The sequence below is a fragment of the Notamacropus eugenii genome, chromosome 4 (genome assembly GCF_028372415.1).
Source record: "Notamacropus eugenii isolate mMacEug1 chromosome 4, mMacEug1.pri_v2, whole genome shotgun sequence".
Taxonomy (NCBI): domain Eukaryota; kingdom Metazoa; phylum Chordata; class Mammalia; order Diprotodontia; family Macropodidae; genus Notamacropus; species Notamacropus eugenii.
In genome coordinates, this window is record NC_092875.1 from 54,517,571 (window position 1) to 54,531,032 (window position 13,462).

General features: G+C 44.3%; 1 protein-coding gene across 9 annotated transcripts in view; it reads left to right on the forward strand.

The window, feature by feature from the left end:
• PIP5K1C (phosphatidylinositol-4-phosphate 5-kinase type 1 gamma) overlaps positions 1–6,420 on the forward strand; it is a 211,173-nt gene extending 204,753 nt beyond the window's left edge. For 7 of the 9 annotated variants that reach the window (XM_072601031.1, XM_072601024.1, XM_072601025.1 and 4 more), the window contains one exon: positions 886–6,420. Coding sequence is in view for 3 of the 9 variants with exons in the window: in XM_072601033.1 (XP_072457134.1) it covers positions 886–888 (3 nt within the window). In the remaining 6 variants the exon portion in view is untranslated. The other 2 variants (XM_072601029.1, XM_072601035.1) reach the window with 2 other exon arrangements.
• The last annotated feature ends 7,042 nt before the right edge of the window (positions 6,421–13,462 follow it).

The window sequence follows — 13,462 nt, forward strand, 5'->3', positions numbered from 1 at the left end:
TCTCCCGCTCTAGACAATTTTCACCCCCTTAACACCCCCCCCCAACCCGTTAGCCTGGCATTATCAGTGATTCACTTGATATTCTAGCACATCCATTTCCACAGCATTAAAGGTACTGAGTCGTTTAAATAGGCAGTAACTTCTAAAGCAGTCAGCACTGCCCCTCCTTGGCCCATTCTCTTCAAGGCTAAGCTTACTCTAGAATTGTTCCAGGTGTAGGGACTCAGGTACGTATCAGCGCCGTCCTTTGGAAAGGGGCCGTACCTATTAACATGGTGAGAAAGGTCCCAAGATTGCAAACTCTTCAGAGAAAGCTGTTCTTTGCCTTCCAGTATACTTGTTCTGACTCTTGAGTTTCCTACTCTTTTATTTTCTCCTTTTTTCTTTTCTCCTTTTTTCTCTCCCTTGCTCCCTGCTCTGCTGCTGCTCCTCTTGCATCTCCCCCGCCGTCTCTGGCAGCCCACCGATGAGAGGAGCTGGGTTTACTCCCCACTCCACTATAGCACGAAAGTCCACTCAGTCTCTGATGATGAGAGCGATACAGTAAGTGTACCATAAAAGTGCCCTGGTGGGTTAGCAGGGAATTTGGGGCTGTCTGGCCTGCATCCTGGTTCCTGGCCTCTTACAGCCACTGATCATGGCTCTTTGTGGGTGGAGACCTCTGGCCATCTCCCAGTCCAGCCGACCCCAACTGTTTCCTGGCTCTAAACAGTTGGAAGCCAGGATTAGACCAACATATTTCCCACATTTCATGGGGAGAGGGAGGCCATGAAACTATGGATTTGTTCCATCCATAGCCCTCCCAGTGGGTTAGGAACACGTGGGAAGGAGCCTTTGTTTCCCTCTTCAGTTCCTTCATACTTTTTCCCTTTTGCCTCTTTGCAGTAATTTCTATGCAGACATGAAGCCTGAAGCCAAGCCTAGTCCCCTCTCCAGGTTGCTGTGTTACCCTTGTGTTGATATCCTGCCCATCTGGGCTGGCCATGAGGGAGTTTGCCAACTTGCTGCAGCACAGGACCTCCTCCGCCAATGCGCATCCTACTGGAACCCTGCCTGAGCCTCCTGTCCTTGTCCTTTCTTCCCACTGACCAACTCAACCGTGACCATCCTGGGACCAATGGCAACTGACTGAAAAGACACAACTCCCTAGCCCAGAATGCCCAGAAGAAAAGAAATCAGTGGCGTGAAATCGAAGTGAAGGCAGTTTTCCCCCTGGGCACTCCTGTAAACTACCTATGAGTGTGTGATACTGTGAACCTTTTTAATTTTTAAATCATGTATTTATTTTGGGTCTTGAATCTTTGCACACAGACACAGCAGCACAAATGTGCTTTTTTTTATCTGATTAATTGCACTTTCAGTTCCTCTCTGTACTACATGTATATCATGAGATCACATGAAACCTCACTGGAATTCTTGAGAGGGCAATTCACCTTGGCTTTGTGGATGGGCTGGGTATAGGTTTCGGTATGTGTTTGGTCAGGGGAAAGACAGGGTCCCCTATGTGGCACCTCTGTCTGAAACCTGTACTCCAAGCCTCTGGACTATCGAATTGCCAATGACCTGCAAAGTGAGTTGGGTCATTGGCACAGGAAAGAGGGAAGGAATGGTTACTGTCTTTTCCTCATCTATACAGCATCACACACCCTTCCTCATTTTCCTCAGCATTCTGACAGTGCTCTGTGTGTCAAGACATTGCTGCCCCTATCTTTGTGTGGATTGCTTAGCCTCCTGTTGGAGCTCAATGAGTCACCCTCTGCATGGCATGGGCCTTCTAACAGGCATCCTGAAAAAGGAATCCCCCTCATTTCTCTGATGTGCCCTGGGGCAGGTGTACAAAATAATTGCTGCCCAGTCTCTGGAAATCAAGTCTGGATGTCACACCAACTCCTCCCCCACAACTCCACATGGAGAGAAGAGAGACTCATCCTCTCTGAACATGTGTGCAAAACAATCAGGTGACTACCTGTCAGCAAGCCAACCTTTGGACAGATTCTCCCTTACTTTTTGAAGGCCCTGCTGATTCCCACTCTTGTCTAGAAGTAGCAGGGGGAAGATGGAGAAAGCAGTGTTTATATTGTTGCAAAAGAGCCTTTGACATCATGTCCTCATGCAGAATGACAGTGTGTTCCCCTGCTTTATAGAAGTAGGAGCCCAACACGAGCTATATGCCTTGATCTGAAGGTAAGGACTCAGCCTTGGTAGAAGCTTTTGGTTAGCCATGAGGTGTGACAAGTTTAAGAGCTCTGCCTTGGGATTTGGAAATGGATGTATACCCCCTTTCTCTTCCTGCAGATTTGATTCCACTGGCCAGAAGGGAAACATTTTGACATCACCTCCTGGCTCAAAGATCACAATTTTTGAAAGTGCTACTCTTGAAATATTGATGTGTTCCACCTGGTGCTCCTGAGGTGTGGCATTCCCTAGGGGACTGACCAAGGGCTCAGAGAGTCCTTATGTCTCCCTCACCTCTTTATGGCCCCAAGTAGCTACCCCTCTGAGAGCTATGGAGCCTATTCCTTTTACTCAGAGCTAAGAATTATGGACTTCTTGATACAGATATGACAAATTATTTGGATTCCAGAAGAGACAAAGGCAGCATTGGTAAATTTTTCCACTAGATATTAAAGCAGTGGCTTCACCAAAATTTAAGCCACTCTGGAAGGGAAAGAGGTGGGCAGTAGCAAGGAAATCAGGCCATTGGGCATAGGAGACTTGATAGGGCAGTTTGTAATTAAAGCAAAGCAAAATTGTTGAAATGGTAGTATAGGTCAGCAACAAGCAGGGCTTTAATCCACTTTGCTGTTCAAGAACTTCTGGAGAGAGTTTTTCACCCTTAACACACCCCATGGACCCTTCCTCCCACCACCTTTCTATCCAATATTGCATGTATGTCTCTGGCAGGCAAACTGATTGACATTGTTTGGTAAGGGCAGACCTCAAAAGCTTTACCCAGAGCATACGCAAGGTGTCATGACTAACCTATGTGATTACCTACCCCACCCCTCCTAGGCCTGGCCAGAAGGGAAGCAAAGGGTCCATTGTTGGTCTAGGAGATGAAGCTCTTTCCTGCTTTGAGATTCGTTGTCTACAGAAACAATGCTTAAACTAGGGTTAATGAGTGGTTTTGTTATGTTTGATTTTAGGGATAAAAAAAACATATTACTGTGTAGATTAAAGAAAGCAGAAACCATTTTTTGGGAAAGGAAGAGTGAAGGCAGAGGGGGCACTGCCAGCCACAAATAAGAAAACAAATCTAATAGTGCAGCAACATTAATTAGAACATTTTTTTCCAGATCCTATATTAGAGTTAAGTTGGAAGCGTGACATTCCATACTAGAGTCTTTCCAAGGTGAAAAGAAGCTGATTTGATAAATCCTCCTTTCCACCTATTGAATAGTATTGTGTATATGTATTTATGAGGTTTTTAATCTTCCATTAGTTTTTTGTCACCTGCACTGTACTATTTGATTGCACTAATTTGCAATATCTTGTAGAAATGAGCCTAAAAGACAAGGTTTGGGCAATGAACTTTGTCAGGCTGGAGATAAGGTGCTTCCAGAGGAGGGAGGCCAGGAGAATCCACTTACCCTTTTCTTGGTCTCTTTGGAGGTTTTGGTGTTCTTTTCTTAGCTCTGTCATATTTTGCAAAGTCAGATGTAGTGGCTTGTAAAAGTTGTAAGGCATTTCCTTCCCTGTGATTTTCCCTCTGCCACTTTGCAGTATCTTAAGAGTATAGTTCCCTTTCCTCCAGATCTGGTACTCTCTCCACAATACCCTGAACACCCAGAGATGGTCCCATCACTAGTCACCATACCCTACCCAACAAGAGGACTCAAATCTAAATCCTTGCACCTGCCCCTTTTGGAGGTAGATTTAAATGTAAATCCCCATTCCCCTTCCACCAACTCCCAACTTCTACATTATCCCAAGAAATTGTGATCAAGTCATGTTCAGGGAAGCTCCATGTCAGTAGCAGTTAGGCCTTGCTGTGAGTTACAAGGTAAGGAGGACCCATGCTTTGAAGCAAGGGCCTCCCAGGATACATTTATCAAACCATCATGGAATGGTCAAGTAGTAGTTAATAGAAGGACAAGAAATCAGAACTGGAAGCTTACCTTAAAGTACAGTAGGAACAAACACGCAATTTAGGTCTTTGAAAATTTCTGCTGAGTGAAGGAGGTGAACTATGGGGGTAATCTGTAAGTCATGGGATACTGAACAGCCTTTATCTCTGGGTTTCAGTTCTGCTGAAAGTCCTGCTCTTGGGTCACCTCTCCTGGACCCTCTATACTATTTGCACAGTTACCTCTGTTACAAGACAAACCAACTGACCTCATTTTGTGGCTGGAAGCTTATTTTGAGTTCTGTTGAGTTGAGTACTGCATATATATAAGCTTATTTTCCATCTCTCTCCACCAAAGGAGATCTTGGTGATGTGGGGTGAGGTGGAGAAGTTAGCTGATTTGCTTCTACTACTAAAATCTGCATTTAGAAAGGAAAAGGTCTCCCATCCAGCTTTTTGGCAAAAGGAACAGTGGGCTTTGGCCCACTTACAGGTAATGGGGTTGTTAGGCATCTTGTACTTCAAATGGTGCATATTGGGTTCAAACCCCCTGAGGCTCTGAGGAGCTGTGCACTTGGACCAACATAAATATGAATGTTGCCACCACAGTTTAACATATCCTACAAGGGTCATTCTGTGCACCCCAGAAAGAGCACTGTTGTCTGCCAGGGATTGAATGGAACTATTTATTGATTACATTATGGAGTCCCTACTAAGGGCCTTATCACCATGATACAGTATAATGATTCCTTCTGACCAGTGCCCCATCCAACAAACCCAAGGAAGTGTCAGAAGCCCCAAGATGCCACCTGGACCAGACCTCCTATTGATGGGCCAGTTTGAGGCCAATGAATCACTAAAGCAGTATTCCCCAAAGAGCAGCCCTAAGTGGAGCCTCTAAACATCTCAGGAGTTGAAAACACACACACATGCACACACACACACAATTATTTTTCCCATAGAATGGAGTTATCCACAAGGAGGTGATGAATCCTGATAGTGTCACAACTCAGAGTGGCCCTACTTTCCCTTAGTCTCCCCCATTCCCCTCACCCCTGACACACTAAAATGATTTGTTGCTTATCACCTCCACTCTGCATTGCTGGGCTAACCAAGAGGGACAATACAACAGTTCTTGGGACAGAGGAGGAGAAGGAATGATAACGGACCAAGGAACAACTGATCATCCTAGGACCCTCTCCAAGGACTCACAACAGCCAGTTTTGCCCCACCCTCTCTTATCTTTAGATTCCCAGGGTGGTCTTGTCCTCCTTCCTGGGAAAGGCAAAACCCTTAACTCAGGCCTACCAAGGTTGCTTCTGATTCTGGAAGTCTCCAGTTGACACAAGAATAAAAAAGCCTGCAGTCCTTGTCATTTCTTGAGTCTTACTCTCTTAGGAGTATCATGTTACAAATGTATGTAAGTAGGTATGTAGTTTATCATATATGGGGGGAGGGGGGAGGGGAGAGAAAAACCCAAACTTCTGTTGATAGTCATGTTTCTATTTTTGCTTTAACACACAAAGGCCCTTTTTTGAACCCCCTTTCCCTCAGAGAGCTGTAAATTGATGCTAATTGTTCCTTTCTCAGTTGGCGGCATTAACTTTAGTCTCATTGAGGAGAGGGAGAAAAGGCAAGATGACCTATTTACAATGTCTAGTGAATGAACTGCCTTACCCCAATGAGGATGACTCCCAGAACCCTGATTGTTCTCCCGAGTGTAAAATCTGTACATACTCTCCTGAATGACATGCATCCTCTCCTCACCTGTCTTGTCTCCAGTGGCTGCTATTGCTAAGAAAGTGGATGGTGTTTAAATTCTTGTACTGTATAAAAGACATTTCTCTGATATCATTTAGGCTGCAGTCCTTCTCCTCTTGAACCTAGACAACCCAACTTTAGCTAATGCAATATACGTGGTCACTGACGGAGCCTTTTCCACTCCACTCTTTGTCACTGCAGACTTGCAGCTTGTGTCCTGCTCACCCCTGGGTTACTCCTGTTCATTCTCTCTACAGTAGCTCCTTGTTGGCCTTCTTCTGGTGGCAAAATTGCATTGATGTCTGATTGATTCAGTCTCACAGCGTAACTGATTTAAACAAAAAACCTTGTGTGTCTTAATCCTCAAAGAGGGTTCCCATGTACTCAATCACCCTTTTGTCTGGTATTTGACAATCGAGGCGTGGCCTCCTCTTTCACGCTGTCTCTCAAACCCAAAACCGTGAATTCTTCTGTAGACCCTTGCCACCACTGCTGACACCGAATAACACTTGTATGCAATCCCCTGTCCTGACCTCTCCCCCACCTCTTTTTACTTTGAAAAGGTGATCTCTAATAAATAAGGTGACAAAGCACTGGTCTCTGCTCCGTGTGTGTGTGTGCGTGTGTGTGTCTGTCTATCTGTCTGTCTGTCTTAAATTCCTAGGATAAGCTTTCCTGATCTGCTGTGCAGTTGGGAACATCATATCTCCTTTTGTTTGTTTGACCCTGTTTGAAAGCACTTTCAAAGTCAGAAACTATCTGGGATGAAAGAGACTTTAGAGCCTAAAATGGGAGAGCTGAAAGGGGCCTTAGAACCAAGCACATAAAACTGGGAGGAACCTATGGAGCTCAGAGATGATTCTGATTTTACTGATGGAGAAATGGGGGAAGAGAAGGGGTAGGGACTTACGAGACTTGCTGAGTTTGTGGGAGATTAGGAAGGAACTAGTACTGAATGTATAGCAGGCCTGAGTTCAAGGCCTACCTCTGCTATGTACTTGCCCTGTGATCTTGGCAATTCACCTAATCCCTCTGGGACTCAGTTTCCTTATCTTTAAAATGGGAGTAATAGAAGATGCCCTATCTACCGTACATGAAAGAATATACAAAAACTCTTTGAAAGCATATTACCTCTGAATATAGGCAACTGCTACCTAATTTGACCCTCACAACACCAACCCCCCCCACCCACTCTCATATTTGTAAAGCAGTTATTATGCCCAATTTACAGTTGAGGAGGATGAGGAGAAAGGGAATAAGCACCTACTATGTTCAGGTACCGTGCTAAGTACTTTATAAATATCTCATTTGATCCTCATAAAAACCCAGGGAGGTAGGTGTTATTATCCCCACTCTGTGGCTGATGTTACGAGGCAGAGGTTAGGAGACTTGCCCAGAGTCACACAGTATCTGAGGTTAGATTTGAATTCAGATCTTTCTGACTCCAGGCCTAACACTATTCACTGCCTCTAACTTGACATCTAGCGCAGGACCCTTAACCACACCACTACATCATTGCTAATTTATAATTCGATTTTTTAAGACTTGTGCCTGTAGCAGGGGCTACAAAGATGAATGAGACATAGTTCCTAATCTGGGGGACTCCTGGTCTAGCTTAGGGGATAGAATATAGACACACAAAAAAAGAACAAAGCAACCACAATCCATGGCAACCATCTAAGTGAGCACCATATGAGTGGGACAGAAAGGAGGAGCTCTAGAATCTTAAAGGAACAAAGAAGTGGCCCCTATGGCCTGGACTGGTTTGAAATTGTGGGGCTTATAGGAAGAAAGGACTTTGGCAGAGGCTGGAATGCATCTGGTGTGTTTGGAATTAGAGAATTAAGTCCTAGAGCTGAGGAAACTTGCAGAGAAACAGGAAAGTGAAGGTAAGAAAGCAATGGGGGTAGGGTAGCAGGGTGTGGAGACAGCAGGCTTTTAATATGAGGCCAAGGGAAAAGAAACTTGTAGCAATGAGAGTCACTGATGTGTCCATGGGGGAAAGATGACCCAAAGTAGGTTTCCCATCTGAGAGGTGGTTGTGTTTGTCCCTCATTTTTGAAGAGGACCATGACATCAGCGAAATGATGACATGACTTGCAGGTGACTGATTTGAGTGAGGGAGGCCTGTGCAAGGTCAGCAGCCTCGCTTTCTCCTCCAGAGCCATCTGGATCCAGTGACCTGATACTCATTAAGATGACTGGAGATGGCCCAGGATGCAATGGGAGACCCTGGCTTGCCCTTTTAGGGTAAGGCTTTTCAGGTTCTCACCCAGTTCACTCTGAAGCCCTTAAATTAGACCACAATAGGTTTCAGCCCAAGCTCCACTTAATAGCTGTTTTTTGGGCCCTCCTGGCTTAGAGTGAATGTTAATGGTAACTCTTTCTCTTTGGAACAGCAACCCTGAGGGTCTTGCCCTCCCAGCTTGATTTTTGTTTTTCCATCTGAGAACTGGGAGGGAAGGAATTAGGGGCAAAGTGATGGGTTGGGAGATATTTTTACTAGCAATGTTCAAGTTATGTGCAGAGCTTAGTATAAGATGCTAGAGAAGACAGTTCAGAAAAGACATAGTCTCTTGCCTCCTCTTGGAGACTAGTCCAATAAGGGGATGAAAACACTGTAAACCGATCCCCCTGACAGTAATTGCCTAATCCAAAACTCTTTCAGGAAGCATCTAGTCAACATGCCTGTGTTCTCTGCCTCTTAACACCCTCCACCAATTTTGTTTCCCATCTGGGCCCTGTGCCCAGTGTACCATTCTTGATGAGCTCAGTGACCTCATAGCTACATCGAAGCCTGAAACGTCTGTCCATCCCCCTAGTACTCCTTTCTAGGACACAGTGTCCCCACAGGGTGCTAGAGACAGACAATAGCCACAGAATTAAGTCTTTTCAAAAGCTGTTAGTTTGGGAGGAAAGCTTAAGGGCCACCCAAGCCATAACTAGAGTTAGGGGGATGGGGCCCTGGCAACACAGCACCTAACTAACAAAGCTATCAGGGTCCTACATCTGTTCGGGCAAGTCACATAACCTCTCTGGGCCTCAGTTGGCTCATCTGTAAAAGTGGTTTGAACTAAATGCCCTCTAAGGTCACTGCCAGATCCAAATCTATGATCTTATGAGTACAGAATATTGCGCACTCTGTTCCTTGTGTCACTTAATTTGAGTTACCACATGTTCTTTGTTACGTAGGAAGGCTCACTAGGTTTGGGGATAGGAAGAACAGGAACATATTGGGAAATGACCATGATGATTTAAGAACAGTAAGCACCAATAAAACTTTAGCAGATTAAATGGTAAAATGTATAAATCTCCAGATGGCAGCTTCATCCTTCAGTTACCTCACCCTGAAAAACTTTCCCTGGCGTGGTCCCAACTGCTCCCTTCCAGGTCAAACCCTTCCCCCTCAAGGGGCTGCTGCTATTGTGTATCTCCCCCATCACTCACCCCAACTGAACAGGCCTCATCAAAAGGCACTGATGGTGCTGGCTGTTGTGTGAGTCAAAACTGCTCACTACACAGAAGCCATCAAGGGGCTGAGCTAGAAGGACCCTTGGAATATAGAGCAAAGACTCAAGGTGAAAAAAGACCTTAAAACATAAGACTGGTAAAGCTGGGATATATATATATATATATATATATATATATATATATATATATATATATATATATATATATATATATATATATACACACATAACTTTACACATGAAGACAGAGAAGGGAATAAAAGATGCTGTTGACTGGAGACCTGGGAGAGGAAAAATCTTATGGGAGATCTATAGGAAATTGATCCAGACATAATCAATCAACAAGTATTTATTAAGCATATACAATGTGTGAGGCAATGGAAATACAAAGAGGAAAAAAAACAATTCTTACACACAAGGTGCTTACATTCTAATGAAAGAGACAAGAAGCACATATATTAAATATATTGTCAGTTGTTTTTCAGTTCTATCTGATTCCTTGTGCCTCTGTTTGGAGTTGTTTTTGCAGGGCACTTTTTCCACTGGGCCACCTAGCTGACCACTAGTATAAAGTGAATAAATACAAATCTATACGAAGTAGTTAAATCAAGGTAGTCAGAAGGGGGAGGATGAGGACATCAGCAGTTAAAGGGATCAGAAAAGGTTCACGCAGATGGTCTCTGAGTCAGAAGTAAGGAGGATGTGCATTCCAGGCATGAGACATTCCAGGCATGAGAGACAAAGGCAGAGTGGAGAGACAGTGTCATATGTGAGGAACAGGGAGAAAGCCAGTTTGGCTGGACTGTGGAATATGGGAGTATGGGAGGTGGGTGAGTAACATCTAATGAAACTAGAAAGATGGAAGAAAAAGCGTTCCCTAATTTGTACAGGAAATCTTCAAAGGATGTAGCAGGCAGTTTTCAAAGGAAGAAATATAAAACCATATGAAAAAATGCTCCGTCAACTTACTAATTTAAAACATGCACAATAAAACAACTCTGGGGTTTTGCTACATATATATCAGATTGGCAAAGATAAAGGAGGATGTTGAAATAACTGGTCTTCAAGGTTCGTTTCAGCTCTAAATCTATGAACCTACGGATAGGGAAGACTGCATGATCTGGTGGTTATGTCTCTTGGTTTTGGCTAATTGTATTTCAAAAGAAGGCTCATTTTATGTGCCAAGGACTGTGCTAAGCATTTTACAACTATTATCTCATTTGATCCTCACCACAACTCTAGGCACAATTATTTTACAGATGAAAAAACTAAGACAAACAAAACCTAAGTGACTTGCCCAAGGTCATACAGCTTGAATCAGATTTAAACTCAGGCCTTCCAAACTCCAGGCCCAACTCTATCCATTACCTCACCTAAGACAGAATGCTAACTACAGAGGGATTACGAAAGGGGTCCCCACATGAAGTGAACTCTGAGTTGAGCCTCGAAAGACACTAAGTCAGTCAATAAAGTAACTACTATGTGCCAAACACTGCGCTAAGTGCTACAGATACAAAAAAAAGGCAAAAGACAGTCCCTGGCCTTGAGGAACTCAGTTTAATGGGGAAGACAACATACAAATAACTATATACCTATGAGAAATAAACAGGAAAAAGCGCAAATAGTCAAAAGAGGGAAAGCACTAGATGGGGAATCAGAAAAGGCTTCCTGTAAAAAACTAAGAATCCCTAAAAAGCAAAAAGTGAACTAATTATTAGTCTGGAGGGAACAGACTATGCAAAGTTGGGAGAGGCAATGCTTAGTTTAGGAAACAGTTTGGTGAGAATGTATACAAGGGGAGTAAAGTGAAACAGATCTGACAGCAGTGGGATTTAAGTACCAAAGTGAAGACATTTATCTTTCATCCTAGAAGGCACAGAGAGCCAGTAAGATGCTTTAAAAGGAAACTAACAAAGTTAGACCTGTGCTTTAGGAAGATTACTTTGGCTAAATGGAAAGTGGATTAGAAAAGGGGAGGGATGGAAGCAAGGAGACTGTACTCTAGTAGAGGTGAGCCTATAGTATAGTACAGGTGAGACTGGACTACAATAGAGGTGAGCCTATAGTATAGTACAGGTGAGATTGGACTACAATAGAGGTGAGCCTATAGTATAGTACAGGTGAGCCTGTACTATGAGATTATATTACAGTACAGGTGAGACTGGACTACAATAGAGGTGAGACTATAGTATAGTATAGGTGAGATTGTATTATAGTAGAGGTGAGCCTATAGTATAGTACAGGTGAGCCTGTACCATGAGATTATATTATAGTACAGGTAAGACTGGACTACAATAGAGGTGAGCCTATAGTATAGTACAGGTGAAACTGGGCTACAATAGAGGTGAGCCTATAGTATAATACGGGTGAGATTGGACTACAATAGAGGTGAGCCTATAGTATAGTATAGGTGAGCCTGTACTATGAGATTATATTATAGTACAGGTAAGACTGGACTACAATAGAGGTGAGCCTATAGTATAGTACAGGTGAGACTGGACTACAATAGAGGTGAGCCTATAGTATAGTACAGGTGAGCCTGTACTATGAGATTATATTACAGTACAGGTGAGACTGGACTACAATAGAGGTGAGACTATAGTATAGTATAGGTGAGATTGTATTATAGTAGAGGTGAGCCTATAGTATAGTACAGGTGAGCCTGTACCATGAGATTATATTATAGTACAGGTGAGACTGTACTACAATACAGGTGAGACTGTACTACAGTACAGAGGTGAGAGGGCCAGAACTAGGTCCCTATGGTAAGAGAGAAGATGATGGATGCCAAGAGAGACTGTGGAAGAATTAATTAATACTCCTTGGCAATCGATTGGGTTATGGAGGGTGGAGACAAAAAGAAGAGTCAAGAACCGAGACACAGGTTTCTAAGTCACTGGATGGATGACAATACCCTCCACACCTCATCACTCCTCATTCAGATCATTAAAACGGCCTCCTCAATTGGCCCGGCTATGTTCTCCCCCCGCCCCCACCAAACTTCAGCGACTCCCTAATATCCACTGGAGCAAAGATCAGGTCAAGAATCACAATAATAGCTAATAAAGAAAGGAGGCAACACTCCCTGCCCCCCAAGAAATCACAACCTAAAGGAGAAAAAGACGCAAGCTATTAACATATGAAAAGAACGTTCTCAATCATAAGGTAAAGACAAACCAAAACAAGCTCGAGGTTCCACTTCATACTCAGAAAATGGATAAAAGATGACAATGACTGGGAAGAGTCAACGTGGGAGGGATGGTGGAAAACCAGCGATACCACAGCATTGTTGGTGGAGCTGTGAACTGGCCCAATCTAAAATAATAACAATAAAATAATAATACAGCTAGAACTAATTTACCGTTTGACTTTCAAAGGTGGTCCCTTCCTCCGGTTCCGGGCTCCAAGCACTCTATAATGGAGAGGGACCGGTTCAATGTCGCATCTCCCCACTCCGCGCTTTTACACGGTCTCTCCTGCCAGGAATGCCCTCCCCCCTCGCCCCTTGAAATCCCCGGTTTTCTTCCAAGACTCAATATAAGTGACGCCTTCTGCATGACGCCCCCTCCCCATCCCCACGCACCCCGCCAGGGTCCTCCTCCCCCCGACAGCCACGTTCTCTGCCGGGAAGACGTGGCGGACAAACCTTCCGAAGCGCACGTGGTCTCTCGTGGGCCGTTTTTTGTCTTAATATCAAACCCCAGTCCTTAACACAGAACCTGGCACACAGCAGGCGCTTAATGAGTGCTCGCTGACTGACTGAGAAGCGTGGAGGACTAGCTTTACAGGAAAAGATAAGTTTTGTTTCAGAGAGAGAGAGATAGTAACAACCCAAGAAAACTGCTAAAGTCTCCAACAGACAGATACAGTCTTCCATCCGGGGGTCCGTGGAAGCGGAACCCAAGCGACCTCTCAGAACCCCCTCCCAGGACGTCACTTCCGGGCTGTCATCGTCCAATGGAACTCTCCGCCAGGCCTCTGGCATAAAGGAGGCAAGGAGCTAGGGCTGTTCGGAAGATTGCCTGAGGAAAGTGAACCAAAGAGAGAAGGCGGCCGGGGCCATGCCTGCCCTTACTAGGAAAAACGGAGGCCAATTTGAGGTGGAAAAAAGGGGAGGGAGTCGTTCTGCCTTTTTGGAGTCAGCTTTGGGGTTTACTTGGTTTTT